Raw genomic sequence first — 12,945 nt, 5'->3', positions numbered from 1 at the left:
TGGTGTGGGACTACATTCACACTGATGAGACTGCATTTTTCACTTCTCAAAAAGACAGTCATGAACCAGTAGGATTTTTAAAAACAATCTTGACAGTTTTGTGGTACTTTTACTAATTCTTTTATTTGCAAACTGAAATTAAAATGGAATCAAAATTCTCAAACTGCCATGGTTGAATCTGAATTCTCATTCACTGGATCACTAGACCAGTAACATAATCTACATTACCATATCCACATTCCTTATGTGTCAATCATGGCAGGGAACACGGTGTTTTAACTGAGCTAAGTTCATCCCTGGCCTTGCTCCCTGGCACAATCATGCAACTTCCATATAGTCGGAGCTAAGTAGTAGTCTGGAGCAGGCATTCAGGTCAATTCTCCCTGCAAAAACCCAAAAGAGGCCTACTACCACATCCCCGCCATTGTTAAATTAGCAGACTGGGGATAGGGGGTGGTTGAAGATAGAGCTTGCCAGCTCTGTATAGCTCAGTACCAGCCACTGCAATTACCTATTAAATTATCAGATGACCTGCAAGCAGGGATAAATTGTAGAGAACAACCCAAAGTGATGGACAGCATCATGAAGCTCTCATTAATGACCAACATTTGTTTTTTTGTAAATCACATCACTACTTAGTAGACAACACTTTCTTGAATATATTCAGGAGTTTAATTATTATTGTGACCACATATTTTTTTTTAAAAATCAGGTTTTCTTGTAGACCTTGCTGTCCATATTTTTATAGAGTTCATCGCAATAGATATTCTTGACCATTTCACACAGTCGTGCATGTGAAATAAAAGTTAGAAAATACTTTTCTTTTAAAAGATGAAAATCATAAAATGTGGTATTACTGACAGACAAAAAAACAAAAACAACATTTTCAGACTGTACAGGACCAGAAATAACTGTTATTTTCCGGCTTTTTGTATCATTTATTAATGCAAAATAATTTTACTTGAAATGCTTTAAATTAAAAAGGAGGAGAAGAAGGGAAGGTAGGAGGAACATATATGAACCGAGAGGACTTTTTGGGGAATTTTTTTGCACCAATGCAATTTTCTGAACAGCTTGGTTAAAGATCATATTCTTCCAGTAAAATAAATCAACAATATGCTGCAAAGTCATACCTGCAGTCTCCTAAATGCAATAAAATATACAAGTAGTCCACAGAATAATAAAACATTAAAAAGAGTACAGTAGAAGCAAGCTTAATATACACCCAATGGTGCGATAATAAACTCTTAACATCCGTCTTCAAGGCTTCCTACCCCGCCCCACCCTTGAAGAAACTGTGTAGTTCATAAAAACGAGAACACTGTGCAAGATTGCTCCACAGTCTTGTGGATAAGCTCTGGAAAAGGAAGTACCGGCGGGGGCTTCTCGGATGGTCCATGCCTCTCATTTGTGTAAGTCCCTTTGAGGCTTTAGGGAGACATGGCATAAGCACCATTTTAAAAGTTCTTCATTATATATTCTCCATTCACTTGAAACTATGTCCTTTCAGCAGCATTTCAGACATTCTTCCCACTCTTTTGAATGCCTTTTTTTCCTCCATGTGTGTGTATAAAAAAAAAACCAAGATGCCTCCCATCAATTCACCGAGCAGTCCCATTCCACAATGTTCCACTTTATTGCCTCAGAGTTAAGACAGTTTTATTTTCAATTTGCTGGGAAAACAGTTCTATTGAGGGCAAAGGGAAATAACAGTCAAAAAAAAGCACCTTTGGCATATAGGCTTTTGGATTGTAACAAAAGAGATGTACGTCCTTGCCCCACCCCCCTCCCCCCATTGTAAGTCCTCATGTAGCTTATTTTCACCTCACATCTGCAAGAGAGGAAATATTAAAAATTAATGACAAATCCAACACTGCATTTCTATTAAGTAATGAGCAACCAAACTTTTCATACTGCTGTTATGAAATGGGCCTAATGTGCATTATGTTTTACTACAAGCAAAGTGGCATCTTAACGTCAAAGTCTGTGCTAATGTTTTTTTGGCAAGTCACTCATCCAAGCCCACATGTGTAGGCTTTGGAGTAGAGGAATTCTGAAATTGCAGACATAACAATGAGTTAACAACAGATGATGTTGTGAGCTGTAACCACTTGTTTCAGAAAAAAAATGTAATTAGTAAGCTTTATTCGTCTGCGATCAAACTTACATAAATGCTGATGGATTGCACAGATATATGTTTTTCAGATATTATAAGATTAAAGTAACGGTTGCATGTAACTGAGTAAAAGGGATTTCCTACCCTTCTATTTAATCCTCTCCCCATTCCTATTGCAAAGGGGTGATTCAGCTGAATACCACTGCCACAAGCAACTCACCAAAGGGGTCAATAGTCAGCTGATTCCAATTCTGTCTCCACCTAATGTATAATTTCCAGAAGAAGCCCTGTATAGCGGTCAGGGCACAGAACCTACCCAGTTTCCATTCTTCACTACTGAGGACATGGAGGGAAGTTCTCACCCATCAAGACCGGCTTATGCAGCACAGACCCAGAATAACTTCAAGGGGAGTTGGGAAGAGTATGAGGGAATACCGTGAGGCACAGGTTGATACCAGAGAGACATTTTCTGGGGTAAAAGAGGATTGGTCATCAAAATAGCACGATATTTATGACTCTGGGTTTCAGTAAGTTAACGTTCTGGGAAGTAATTGGTTAAAAGGGACACTGTTCAATGATCAACTGGAGGAAGGGAAACTGCAGCACTACACTGCACAGATACAGGATTTATTTTAAAACAAAGATTTGCAGAGCAGCCAATCATCAGGCTCAGCGCTAAATGATGTTTGGTAATCAGCACCTCGGCAACTGAACATTCCACTCAATCCACAGTCATCACTTCCGCATATGGATTGCTCAGCAGCACTCCCAATGCTGCAGTGGATAAAGCCTACTTCCCAATAGATTATGGTACGTCACATAGACCTGAACCTCCCTGGACTTCTGAGTTTAGTCAGGCTAATAGGGCATTACAATTTGTTCCAATGTTTCTTGGCTAGCGAGAGAGGAAAAAGAGCACAAGTCCCCAATCCTGGCCTGACTGCTATTTAGTTAGCGTCCACGTCACAAAGTGGAAGGCAATGGGAAGAGACTGAAAATTGCTTGCGAAGGCCACCAGATAGTCTGGTGTGGCACCACTTATTGCTTGCATTTAGATGTTGGCCATGATATGAACTTATTAGAGTTGGGGTCGGGGCTAGGGAAGAAAGAGAAACCCTACTTAACTACGCAAAACTTTTGGCCTGATCTAACCATCAGCACAAAATGTATGTATGAATATTCAACACTGTAATACTGTAAACATCCATTGCAACAGTGATCTCAGACAAAATCAATTCATGTAAGCCAAGTCATTGAGATTTATACAAGAAATCAAGCAGTCAACAATCAGCAATAGTGCAGAAAAAGGGAGCCAGGCTGGGACTGTGCAGGTGCATGCCCTTCAAATCAGTGAAGGATAAAATAAGCAGCAAAGGTGTGAAACATCCAGCAGTGATCAGCTTCAGGAAGAGTAACTCCCTAAAGGCAAAACCAGTCAAGCCCATCAAAAAATAATTTCTACCCAATCTCAAGGTGATATGTGCTAAGATCTGGAATGTGATTGTGTTAGGTTATAGAGTCTGATTATTAATTTTCTCTTACGATCTATGCTGGCTGATATCAGTTGCCCAGCACAGCGAGTCCTACCTGAATGCATCCCAGAGCTTTTATGTTGGAAACACATCCTTGTCAGGTGCCAGTATTAACTTTTTACGCTTCCGTTTTTTAATTTTTTCACTATTTCTTCCTTTAAAGCGCTTTGGGCGGGTGAAAGGCCCTAAGAAAATGCACTTGTGTTGGAATTTATACAGATATCAACAAGTACTGGAGCTGTTTCTAGCCAAAAACGGAACACAATCTTACTAAATCAACAGCTCTATCATACTTCACCGACCACTAAGATGCAAGGTTACGAGCTTTTCATTACTTCTCAAACTGACAAAGGGGCGGGCAGAAGGCTCAAATCTTTTTGAAATGACTCCTTCCTCCAATTCAGAACACAGGGAATATACGGTAACTCGGAGTTCCTTAATTCAAATTTTAGATGTTCAATTTTGAAGCAGTGTTATCACTTTCCTGTCTTATTTACATAGCCCAACTAAATTTATTGGATAATTCAATTTGTTAAGTCCAAATAACCTTTTGAATCATCAGTAGTAGTTAACCCTTGAACTAAGCTGGTTAAAAAGTAGACCAGAAAAGTTGAGAGAATGTGGAATACACCGACCCAGAAAGTCATCAGTACAGCATCTCAGGGGAATATGTGTATTAAAGTAAAGGGAGAGGAACCAGGAAACTGGGAAGAGTTGGAGACACGACTAACAAAAGGTCTTGAATGGCCCACTCCTGTTCCTGCATCAGCTTTTGTGAATGATAAGGAACTTAATGCTTCAAAATATTGACATGTTCATACAAAAATTATTTCAACAAAGGCATTGATTCAATTTATTTTCGCCTTCATTAAAACAGTGGACAGGGGACTTTTAAACAAACATGTTAACGCTTACTAGTGATATCGCAAGGCACAATTTCAATGCCGAGACTTTACTTTCAAATTTTTTGCTAAGGTTATCTAAAAAGGGACAATTTATATGGCAGCATTTTAGAAATTAAGACATCTGTTTACAATTTAGAAATTGCAAGGCAGGCTTCAAAACTAAGTAGTCAATACGTACAGTCTATTTATATATATATCACCTGTGTCCAAAGGAATTGCAAACAATCTTTTAATATTGTCAGGTGTATTTTAAACAGAGGATGAACTGTTTAATAATACTAAATATTTTACCTTCATGTTCTCTGTATTCTGAATTAGACTGTAGTAATGTGCACACACACTCCAGGTGCTCTTCTAACCTCACTATAACCTCCTTTAATCTTGGCTTACGCCTTATATATTCCACTTTTGCCACCTGCAAGTCAACAGAATGTAGGTTAATAGTCTTATCCTGTAGCTGTTGCTCCACAGAATGAAAATATGAATTCAGGTCACTGGGAATTAAGACAGATTTAAATCTTTCACTGTTAAGAATTCAACATTTCCAAAGTAAAAATTTAATCTAAAATTGACACTGTATGTAATGCACCATATATTGAAAAACAAAACTTGCAGAGTTTCCATGGGTATCCAGTGGGGAAACAAATACAATGTCAAATTAAGGGTTATTGAGATGAAATGAAGCAAAAGAATCTTGTCACCAGCGAGAAGAGCCAAATTCAATGCAATCTGGAGAGCAACTCCCTCTGGTAGTACACTATACTTTGTGCACTATTTGAATGCAGTCATTAACCTCTTCCACTTGACAGCTGTATTAAAATAGCACCTAAAGCAACTTTATGCAATCACACTAGCCAGTGTCTAACAGGAGCAAATTAAACCCCATAGTCAGATGTACAAGTTCAGTTTTAGGTCATAAAAGTTGGAAATGTAAAAAGCACAACAGCAACCAGGAAACAAAAGTAACACGAGACACCTGATGTAAACTTTTGAATGTGATTCAATTGGACATCGTCTCTGGGCCAACACTCAACTCCGACAGAGTTTAAAACAAACATTTTCAGTAATGCTGCAGATTGTAAAATAAGACCCATTTGAATTCTTACACAGGTATCATTCAGTAAATATAACTCCTAAATATTAGAGCTAACAAAAAGTATACATTTCAATAGAACTGAAGTGACATTTCTAGATCTGCAAATAACAATTGTTCGCTCTAACAAATTGACTGCAGATCAAGTATACGGTAGAGACACATACAAAGTAGTGTACAAAACATTGCTAATTTGATAATCTGGTTTCAGGAGATCAGCACTGCCTCGCTGAAGTGTGACTCTGCACTATGTGGTAGACTCTAATGCTCCATGTAGACTCTCAGTTATACAAACAATTACTAAGGAATATGCAATAAATCCAGGATTGCACACATCCAGAGAACAATTTCTAATTATTTTTCCTCATTCAACACAGCTCCCTGTAAAACGCTACTAGAAAGTTGAGAGACTCTTTCCTGTGCTTGTATTCAACTTAATTTCATCATTACAGGTTTCCTGTTCAATGGAAATATCTTCAACTCTTTAGACAAATCTATTCCAGATATATCTTGGCAAATTACTGGCTGGCCTTTAACTTTAATGTCAACATCCATGTGAAAAAAAATGTATATATAAAAGGGATAATTTAATATTAGTAGTGGGAAAATCATTGATCAGCACATGCCTGGATTTCCAACTTGTGTTGCAGAGAACCTGGTAGCACAGTTTTATAAAATTACACCCAAAATATATGAATAAAACCTAAAAATTCAGTTTAAAGCTATTAAAAGACATTCTGCTATTTTTTAGGATTAGCTCTCTGTGGTCATTGTTCTATCTTTGTGCCCTACAGGATTACAGCTGGGTCTTTCAGCAAGGAACAGAGACAAGCTCCGTTTATCATCAACAGGAGCATACACACACGCATTGAAATATTTAAACTACTCCCTCAGGAATGTTCTGCTGGAGAGTCGCCTGTCTGGGTGACAAAAAAAATGTGACAACAGTACTGTTTTTAGCATAACAAAATTGTGGTTAAAATCAATTCAGTCAGTGTGAGAAGGAAAACTTGAAAGGCAAATCACTTCTATTGTGAAAAAGGAACAAAGAACACCTACAGTAGTCAACTGCAGCAGTAACAGGATTCCTCTTTGGCAGCAGAGAGGACAAGAGCATGAACAGAACAAAGAAACAGAAAACTAGCAACATGAATGTAGACTACTCCCTAGATGGGTGCTATGCCACATTTATATTAATGCTCCTTCCAATATGTGATGCTCCCTCCCACTCCTATCTACATTGAATTCAGAGAATTAATTCTGCATTTTCGAATATGTAGTTGCTTCCAAGTTCTGTTTGTGATTTAAACTTGCTTGCTCTTTCCAACGTGAAAGATCTGTACAGTCCAGCAATGTAAAAACCACGTTGCTGGTCTGCAAATGCTGAAATAAACAGAAAACTCAAGAAATACTGACAGCATCTGTGGAGAAAGAAACAGAAACCTGTTTCAGGTCAATGACTTTTCATCAGAACCCTGGCCTGTCTGTGATCTGCCAGCAGCCTGAAAAACTGAGGTGAAGCACCTAAAGCTGCATTACTACTGCTTCTGAAGGAATCTTCAGGAAACCACCTCCGGGGTGGCAACACTAACAATATTTCCCCTCTACCCCAACCCAACCTTCATCTTCCCCTCTGCCTCAATTGATACCACAGTTCAGCTACTGAATTCAGGATCAGCAACATCGCTGTAATGTAAACGAAACAATAATTAAGTCTTTTGGAAGCTGTGATGTGATCAAAATTAAACATTTTATACAAATAAGTCTCAAGTGGTACCTGTATTGGTTCAGCCACTGGCTGGATTTGTGAGCAGGTGTCTACTGAAGTTTTGAACCAGCAGATCAATTGATGTGTATCCCTAACTAATCTGGGCAGTAGAAACAAAGGGAGAAGAAATAATACTCACCCTCCCTTAGGATGTAATGTTTACAAAATAAAAGCATCATATCTGTCCTTTCAAACAAATCCTGGGGTTTTTCCAATGTTATTTACAACTGCCCTGTGATGTTTGAGCAAGTTTCCCATGACAAATCCCAACCCGTAACCATATCAAAAAATATGAGGAATGAATTCATCCTGCCATTTTCCAGAGTCTGTTAAAAGGCCACATTCCAATTATCTTAGTTACATTTGCTGTGGATTTGGCACAGTTGCCAAGTGGCACAGGACTGACCATTAACTCTGTTACTAACTACAGACCACGTTTACTGAAACAATGCATGACAAGAGATTTCTTACAAATGTTGAACACTATCAAACTAAAGGACGGAAGTGTTATTCTGTACTGATTCACCACTTACTCTGTGATGTCAACCACAAAATGGTTTTCTCATTAATTCATTCTTCCTGTGCTATAATTTGCTTTTAGATCCATTTAAAATGAGAATTGCTATAATAACTTGGTAAGATACCTTCCTGTAATCTCAATGAGACACTGAGCGTTGTGGCTAGAAATGCTGCATCAAATGATACAAATATGTATTAGCCAGAATACATTCCAAGAGACATGACACTGGTCAAGGTTGAGAAATCCATTGTTCATCATATGAAACTCCTCTGTCTGATATGCGAACAAAATAGTAACCCATTTTGGGTGAAAATGATGGATGGAAGAATTTCATCTGCACGTGCAAATGTATTTGTTACTAATAAAGCTTAGTGCAATTTCAACCCAATGGTGTTAATTACACATATAATATTACGTAATCGTCTGCTGCTGCCATTGAGTCTCACTAGCTTCAGCCGTGGGTTGCAGAATCAAGAGCTGTAACATTTCAGGCATATTTCCAGCCCATATTCACATCTAGTAAAGCTTTGTGTTTTCAAGATCCTTAATACATAACAAGGAAGGTCTTCATTTTGGTGCATACATTTTTACTTCATTACTTACTTCATATAATATATTCCTGTCACACTTTGTTGATAACAACCCTAAAAACAAAAATCTCCTGTGGCTCATTCCAAGGAAATATGGGAACACACATCTACAGCCACCATCAGGCCCCCACTCTTAAGTGGTACAAAAACTATTAAACAGATGAATCCCAGAAGCTTAGAAATTGGACTGGGAGTGTGGTTGTGTAAATCAAAAGATTTGTATCTGATGCTGTAATCTTTAGTTTAGAAAAATAACCAGAAGGTATTCAGCACTTTGTATCCTCCATAGCACATCCATTTACTTCTGAAATAGCCTTGAGCAGTAGAGCAGTCTTTAAGCTGTTAATGGTTTGGGCAATTGTCTGTGGTTTAACTGTGAGGTCTTTTAGGTTTTAGCTGTTGCATTAGTTTTGCTTTTATGAATTCCTCCCTTTCTTGTGCCTCTCAGCTCCTAAACCTGCTATTGCTAGAGTTGTCCAAATGGAAGAACAGACTTGTCCACCAGTATCCCAGTGCTACTATTGCTATCTGTGTGCATTTAAGGTTTGGTATGTGCATGTGCGCTGATAAATGCGTGGGCTTGGCAAATCTCAATTTTAATTATCATGGAATTTGGCTTCACGTTTCTTTACAATCTACAAAGTTTTGGAATCAAACAGAGGCTAAACTGAGAATTAGTCCAACTGTTTCAATAATAATGGAAGATACAAAAATACTCAAGTGTCCTGGGAGAGGAGTTAGAAGTTAGCTGGCAGAACAAAGTACAATTACATTATTTATATACTATGGTCACTGCTCCCCTAAATGTTCTTCACCTGTTCCTTCTAAGCTATAAATACACTATCCTAATACACCTGATAGTGAAAGTGTATCACATAATCTCATACTTTAACTTACTTTCCCCCCAGACCTTAGGACTGCCGAAATGCTATCTTCATAAGTCTTTCCTCCCTCCACCACTGGTTTAAAAACCAATCTTGGTGTTACCTAACGACTACATCTCAATTTATCTGGTTTTCACTTTTAGACTCTTCAACCATACTGGTGCTCTGCCCTATGGCCCTTAGCTTTCAGCCTCTCAAATCAATGTCAATTATCTAATTAAGTTGACCCCTGTGGTTGTTTGGAGTACAAATGGACTTGGGCTTGGCCTAAATAGCCAAGTGGTTATGGTACTAGGCTTGTAACCCCAAGATCAAGAGTTCAAATCTCACAATGGCAAACTATGAAACAATGTAACTTCATCTGAATAGGTACAGATGGAAACATGTTTGTACTCGAAAGAGTTACAAATGGACTTGCAAAAAATTTTGTCTGGGGGCGAATTTGGAACAGATCCCCCATAGTGTCATGCGGTCCTGGTTTAACAACGGATGTTTAGCTCTGTTTTTATGCTCCTACACATAAGGTACTGAGGTCAAATTGACAATACCACCTGATAGAGCTCCACGGCAATGGATGAAGTTTCACTTCTTGTTATTTCTGTTTAGACTGATAATCAATTAAATGGGAAAAACTATAATTTTCTCTTCTTAAAATATTATTTTAAAATGACATGAAATCTGTTGACACAGGTTTCTCAGGTGAAATCCTGAGTACAAGAATCCTGTTAGTCAAGAGATGTCTACTGCTCACGCTGAAACTGAAGACAAGAGATGCCTGTACTCCCTTTAGGCAAAGGAGTTTTTGGGAAGAAGATTTATATAGAACTTCAGACAGTTAATTTTGCAAGTCAAAGCATAGCAAACAATAAAATTTTTGAAATGTGTACCTTAAAACACCTGCTGCTGCAATGGAGACTATAATTAACAATTGGAGTCGTCATTGTCCAAATTTTTACAATCCAATGAATAGGTATAGCTTTGAGGTCTTTATCTAGAAAAGGTTCTAATCATGTACACAGTGTGTATGATTAGGCCCTTGTAGCAACAAGCTGAAGAATCATATACACATATGTAACTGGCAGAAAACAAAGTAAAACCCTCACTGTAACATAGAAAATTCTTAACTGCAAATCTTCCCAAGCAACCTATGGGGAGAATCCCACAAACTTGCCACAGAGTAACTATGTTCTAGGAAGAGTTTCTCAGACAACATGCAGACTAGTGAGTGATGTTACATTAACACAAATCCACAAATTCAATTTTCTGTAGGACATGCATTGCCTACCCCCACCCACCCCACCATGCTTTCCCCTTACTAAATGTGGGGTAACTAAAAAAAAAGGCCAAATTTTGCACCAGATATTCTTTCTTTGCTTTGCACTTCAAATAATAGGAAGTTCATTAAGGTTTATTTTCCAAGATTGGAAAGACAAAGTTGCACAATGTCTCACCTATTCTTCAGAAGATGCCAACTAATAATGGGATAAGAATCCTCGAGTGTCAATCTCTTTCCTGTGCCTCACCCAAGTGGTCATTCTTCATGTATTGAGTTGAACTAACAAATGCCAACAGCATTGCAGCAGAGTCTCAAAATATCCTCAAGTGATCTCCAAATCAGTACTGAGGTCTGGTGCAGAGACTCTTGCTGGGTTATTCTCCTCATTAGTCCAAAGCTGCTACTGCCAATATAACATCCCTACTGGAAAGTCACCTAGTCTAGTCAACAGAGAGCAATGCAATTATCCATTAAAATAGCTGCGTATTTATATAACCAATTACATTTGTGTTTTCTTACTTAGTATGCCATAAAATTGTATAAACAGTATAGACTTAAAGCTATTTTGACAGCCAGATAAAGCTAGCCTGACAGTATCAGAATTATACTTAACAAATGATTGACAAGTAATTTCTTGTTTCCTTTTCAGAACATATCTATGCAACAAATGTTCCCTGAGATTATTTAGTTTATACAAATGACCAGATGAAAAAATATTTGTCATTTTATTCAGTGACTAAAAGCTACTGCCCATATCAAATTCACAGCTTGGCAAAAAAAAGTCTGTTAGCATCAAAACGTACTTCTCACTGCTTATTGACATTCTCTGGCATTTTATCTGAATTATTCTAATCCACCCTAAGTCACTGGCTCTATGTGGATAAATTGAGTCTTTTATTAATTCCAATACAGAAAAGGACACTTTTATCCAGTTGCAAGTAATCAACTGTTACAATATGGTCACTGAAGGAGAACTAAGCTTACATTCCAAGAATTGCCCACATATGCATCTGTTCATGAGTCATGTGCCATGGAAACTACCTCCTCTTTGCACTAACAGAGTAATCACCCAGCTCTGACAAATACCAGCATTCATTGAAAGATACATTTTCAAAAAGCAAAAAGCTTCTATTCAAATCTGAACACAATTAATTACATCAAAGGCCATATGGTAATGTATCATTCAAAAAACAAATAAATACACTCCTCATCCTGTCATTTCCATTAGAACAGTGGGGTCTGTTTGAAACACCCACAATGGGCTTTGTGTTCTGTGGCTGATCTTTAGTATTTTTGATAATTCACGTTAAAAAGAATAAAATATGTCATTTCATCATTGGAGCTTCAACATTGTAAGCAGTCAACATTAATATAACAGCTTTGCCATCCATTAATTTTGGCTGGAAAATCATAAAATCTTAAGTTGTTTTCTCTTATGTTGGTATAATTTTGTTAATGATGGCTTGAAGTGCAGTTAACTTCTATTAAAATATATAAAGTTACTGATCGAATTGAAGGTTTTTCCACCCTCCCCCAAAACAGCCAAACTACTGTAGGATATAAATGAGCTATTTTCCATTTATTTCACTTTGTGCCAAAAACAGACAGACCATATCTTTGTTTATTTTTTTTCAAAAATGTATTCTCCAGACCCTAAAAGAACCAATTAAAATCACTTTAAGGCTTATTAAACGATGGACAAGATGAAGTCAAGTTATTTTTCACACACCCTGTGCCAACATGGGCTGCCTCCAAATTCCCCACTTCACTCCCCCACCCCCGCCAAAAAGAGGATGAGATTATGGATGAGTGGAATTCAATTGCAACCCAGTCTGTTAAACTCTTTTCCTCACCTTGACACTTCGGTGATGTATCCGGGAAGGCTGGCATTTGACACTGCCAGTGTTGCAGCAGCCCGTGCAGCGTCTGACCTCCACACAAGCTGGCCATATCAGGAAGTTGGCAGAGGTGGGATCTATCTGACTGCGAGGTATTTCATAAATGACAGTCCTTGTTTTACACACTGCAGGAACAGCTTCTTCTGAAAAGTTTCAACAAAGTAACTTTGAGTGCTGGTTCAAAATCATTTTTTTTTAAAAAGACAATTTCCTTTGAACTTGCAAGACATTTTTAAAAAACAGAGAAAGCATTCAACTTTCAATAAACTTATTTTATCATCAGGAAAAAATAATTCGGAGTAAAAGGAGGGAATTGTGCTTGGCAAGACATGTTGGAAAAAAACTGCAAAAAAATCTTTTATC

General features: G+C 37.8%; 1 protein-coding gene across 3 annotated transcripts in view; it reads right to left on the bottom strand.

Annotated features, from left to right (window-relative positions):
* Positions 1-658: 658 nt before the first annotated feature.
* The window catches only part of LOC121288604 (platelet-derived growth factor subunit A-like), a 29,049-nt gene continuing 16,762 nt past the window's right edge, over positions 659-12,945 (bottom strand). The window contains exons 4-7 of one of the 3 annotated variants that reach the window (XM_041207231.1): positions 12,538-12,725; positions 4,845-4,968; positions 3,704-3,833; positions 659-1,831 (exon numbers count right to left, since the gene is read on the bottom strand). In XM_041207231.1, coding sequence (XP_041063165.1) covers positions 3,724-3,833; positions 4,845-4,968; positions 12,538-12,725 — 422 coding nt within the window. In that variant the 3' untranslated portion in view covers positions 659-1,831; positions 3,704-3,723. The remainder of the gene's footprint in view (positions 1,832-3,703; positions 3,834-4,844; positions 4,969-12,537; positions 12,726-12,945) is intronic. The other 2 variants (XM_041207232.1, XM_041207233.1) reach the window with 2 other exon arrangements.

The sequence above is a fragment of the Carcharodon carcharias genome, chromosome 15, assembly GCF_017639515.1.
Source record: "Carcharodon carcharias isolate sCarCar2 chromosome 15, sCarCar2.pri, whole genome shotgun sequence".
NCBI classification, from domain to species: Eukaryota; Metazoa; Chordata; class Chondrichthyes; order Lamniformes; family Lamnidae; genus Carcharodon; species Carcharodon carcharias.
The sequence above is the reverse complement of the archived record's forward strand: the minus strand, read 5'-3'. Positions and strand labels throughout refer to the sequence as shown.